Source organism: Salvelinus fontinalis, chromosome 9, assembly GCF_029448725.1.
Source record: "Salvelinus fontinalis isolate EN_2023a chromosome 9, ASM2944872v1, whole genome shotgun sequence".
In the NCBI taxonomy this organism is placed as follows: Eukaryota; Metazoa; Chordata; class Actinopteri; order Salmoniformes; family Salmonidae; genus Salvelinus; species Salvelinus fontinalis.
In genome coordinates, this window is record NC_074673.1 from 61,684,556 (window position 1) to 61,688,154 (window position 3,599).

Genomic DNA, 3,599 nt, shown 5'->3' on the forward strand with positions numbered 1-3,599 from the left:
CATGTCCGTTTACTGAATACACAATTAATCCATATATGTACACTCTTAAGGTATGAAGACCTGCCTTAATTATTTGTGTGTGTGTGTCTGCGTACGCCCATGTATGCATATGTATGTGTGTTAACCCCACCTCAGTCAGGTTCAGGCTCAGTAACAATGGATCCCAAAGCAAAGTGCTGACACTGAATCGGGTGTGGCCGACCCCCTAGCCCCAGGCCCCGGGATGTATATATACCCACACACACACCTCTCTGGCAGACCGCTCAGTGGAACCCTGTGACACACAGCTTACGTTTTAGGTAGGTCTGCTAGCACATAGCTTCGTGTTTATCTAACAGACTTATCTGTTTGGATAGGTCTGATCTGATGGGCTTTGACACATAGCTTTTAAAAACAAATATTAACTATAAAGCTGTTTTATCGGAGATTCTCCGTTGACCATGTTTTTTAGTTCAGGACATGAGGCTTCAGGCTTGATCTGTGTCCCGGAAGCCGACCCATAGACTTCTATTTGTCTGTGTGATAGAGCTTCGCAGGGCTGTTAGAACGGGACTAGAGGGTAGTGTTTCCCAAACGATGTATCTGGAACCAGTGGCAGGTGGTGACTGGGAGTTCTCCCTGAAGACTTGTTAGTATTACGATACATTTAGTTTTGTTTTATCTTATTTGGAGGATTACAATATTATTCTTTGAAAGCCTTCAGTTTAGGTAGATCATAGTATAAAATAGTCTGACAACCGTTGAGGCTCTGATGACAGGGAGCTTCAGTGGAGAGGTATGAATAACTGGTCATCATGCATAGGTCACTCTGTTTGTTTAAAAGAGCTGGTCGGGCATCCGTCTAAGGCTTTACCTCATGATTCAATGAACTGTGTTGTTCTGTAGCTACAGGTCAGAGGACCAGAGGCCATGGGTCATTCACTGCGAGCCTCGAGACAGGGTGGGATTTCTTGTTGTAGACGTCCTAAAAAGACATTTTGTCAAGAATTCACTGAATTGTTCATATGTCTATCAGACTATTTCCGTGAGAGCTTCTATGTGTTTATACAGTGATGATTGTCTATGTGCAGAGACATGCTTGGAGAAGAATGTCAGTAGGGATGATTGCATGTTTCTTTGTTTTAACTCACCTCCCCGTCTCCCTCCCTCCCCTCTCTCTCCAGGTCAAGCACTGAGACAGAAGGACATAATGGCTCTGACCAAACCTGTGAACCTCATGCCCATGGGCCCATGGAAGATCACTGTGTACGACCAGGAGTACTTCCAGGGGAAGCGTGTGGAGTTCACCGCCTGCTGCCAGAACATCATGGAGTGTGGCATGGAGAACATCCGATCCCTGAAGGTTGAGTGTGGAGCGTAAGTAGTCCAAAAACTTTTTTACATTGGCCACTAACTAATCACTCTCTCTCTCCTTATTCATCTCTTCTTTCAATTCTCTCTCCGTCCATCACTGTCTTTCCTTCCTTGATTTCAATCTCACTATCTCCCTGTCTTTTCTCTTTTACCTCCCTCTCCCTTACCTTCCTTTGTCTCCCGACATCGCCCTCGCTCTCATTCCATCTCCCTCCATCACTATCTCCCTCTTTCCAACTCCCTTTCTCTCCCTCCCGCTAGTTGGGTGGGTTATGAGCACTCCAGTTTCAGTGGCCAGCAGTTTGTCCTGGAGAAGGGAGACTACCCCCGTTTCGAGGCCTACAGCGGCAGCAACTCCTACCGCATCGAGAGGATGATCTCCTTCAGACCCATCTGCTCCGCTGTGAGTCACTCCACATTATCACAGATCATCACATTATCATGGCAACATTACCAACAGTATCTACAATACATGAAATCCCCCTGCAATATCTTTACTTTATTACATAATGAACATAACATCGCATCATATTACCATGCCAATGTTACCAGATTATATTTGCATTGTATAACCTTATGATATATTCAATTATCAATGACAATATAGGAAATACTATAAGAATGTCAACTGTGTGTTAAAATGTCTCTCTCTTTTCATCGCATCATCTCTCTATCGCGCATCGCTCTCACCCTCCCTCCTTTCTCTATCTATCTCCCTCTCTCCATCTCGATCAGAGCCACAAGGAGTCCCGCATAACCATCTATGAGAAGGAGAACATGATTGGTCGCCAGTTTGAGATGTGTGATGACTACCCCTCCCTGCAGGCCATGGGCTGGTTCAACAACGAGGTTGGATCCATGCACATCCAGAGCGGAGCGTAAGTATACTAATGCCATGACAGGGACACTGCCACTTCACACTAAATATACTACCACTGCTACTTCTGTACACAATTGCCGCCGACTGCTACTACTCTACTACTACTTGTACTACCACTAGTTGTACACTACCGGCCCGGACCAATATCTACTGCTAATAATGACTGCTTCTACAACTCGTGCTACTACTACTGTACATTTATAGCACAGATCAATCTCTACTACCAATAATAACTGCTACTTATACTTCTACCACAACAACAACAACACCACCACAAAGACCAACCTCTATCTTTGCGAATCTGAAGCTGCTACTCTAACACTATACTACTGTAGTGATTTTTGCACTTATATTGCCTGCACTACGCTGTCCTATTGCCAAGTTGATCCTCACCCTCATTTCCATTGGCCCACTGTGACTCACCTCACAGTAACAGTGTATCTGATTGGCCTTGCTCTCTTCTCTCCCTGTAGCTTCGTGTGCTACCAGTTCCCCGGCTACCGTGGCCACCAGTACATCATGGAGTGTGACTGCCACGGAGGAGAGTACAAGTGTTACCGTGAGTTTGGCTCCCACGCCCAGACCCCTCAGATCCAGTCCATCAGGAGGATTCAGCACTGAGCAGGAACCACTTTCATCCCTCCTCCTCCACTCCTCCTCTCCTTCTTCTTCCTCTTGTTCTACTTCCTACTCCTCTTCCCACTCTTCTCTCCCCTCTCCTACACCTCCTCTCTCTTGCCCCTCCCAGTTCCACTAATCAGGCTAGTCCTGGCAGGATTGTGGGCCGGGCCTCAGGTGCTTACTGGCGACGTTACATGTTCATGGCACAAAAAAAAAAAAACAGACAAAAAACAAAGACCAAATTGAAAGAAAGAAAGACAGATAGAGGGAATAACAGAACTGAGAGAAACGGTAACATGGAAGAATACAATCCGTGACTCCTCCCAGAGGCTGGTCGCAGAACCACGAAGACACCTCAGGACCTTTTGCTCTTCTTCATCCACATCATCATCAGCTTCTTTTTCTTCACCTTCATCTCTACTGCCTGTCACTGTGGTTGTCATGGTAAACATTGTATGAGATTGATGAATAAAGAGATGGAGCAAAAGAAAGCGAGAAACAAGACAATGACTGGCATGTAACTCACACTGTGTTCGTCCTGTCCCTCCCTCCCTCCCTCACACACACGCACACACACACACACACACACACACACACACACACACACACACACACACACACACACACACACACACACACACACACACACACACACACACACACACACACACACACACACACACACACACACACACACCTCAAATATTGGGGAGAGGGGGGATACAGATGAGGCTTGGCTTGGGAA

General features: G+C 46.2%; 1 protein-coding gene across 1 annotated transcript; it reads left to right on the top strand.

Annotated features, from left to right (window-relative positions):
• On the top strand, nucleotides 1–3,372 carry LOC129861807 (beta-crystallin A1-like). Its single transcript, XM_055932960.1, has 5 exons — nucleotides 1–299; nucleotides 1,164–1,356; nucleotides 1,615–1,756; nucleotides 2,089–2,231; nucleotides 2,707–3,372. Exons 2-5 carry the CDS (start codon nucleotides 1,190–1,192, stop codon nucleotides 2,852–2,854), a joined length of 600 nt encoding a protein of 199 aa, XP_055788935.1. The 5' UTR covers nucleotides 1–299; nucleotides 1,164–1,189; the 3' UTR covers nucleotides 2,855–3,372.
• The last annotated feature ends 227 nt before the right edge of the window (nucleotides 3,373–3,599 follow it).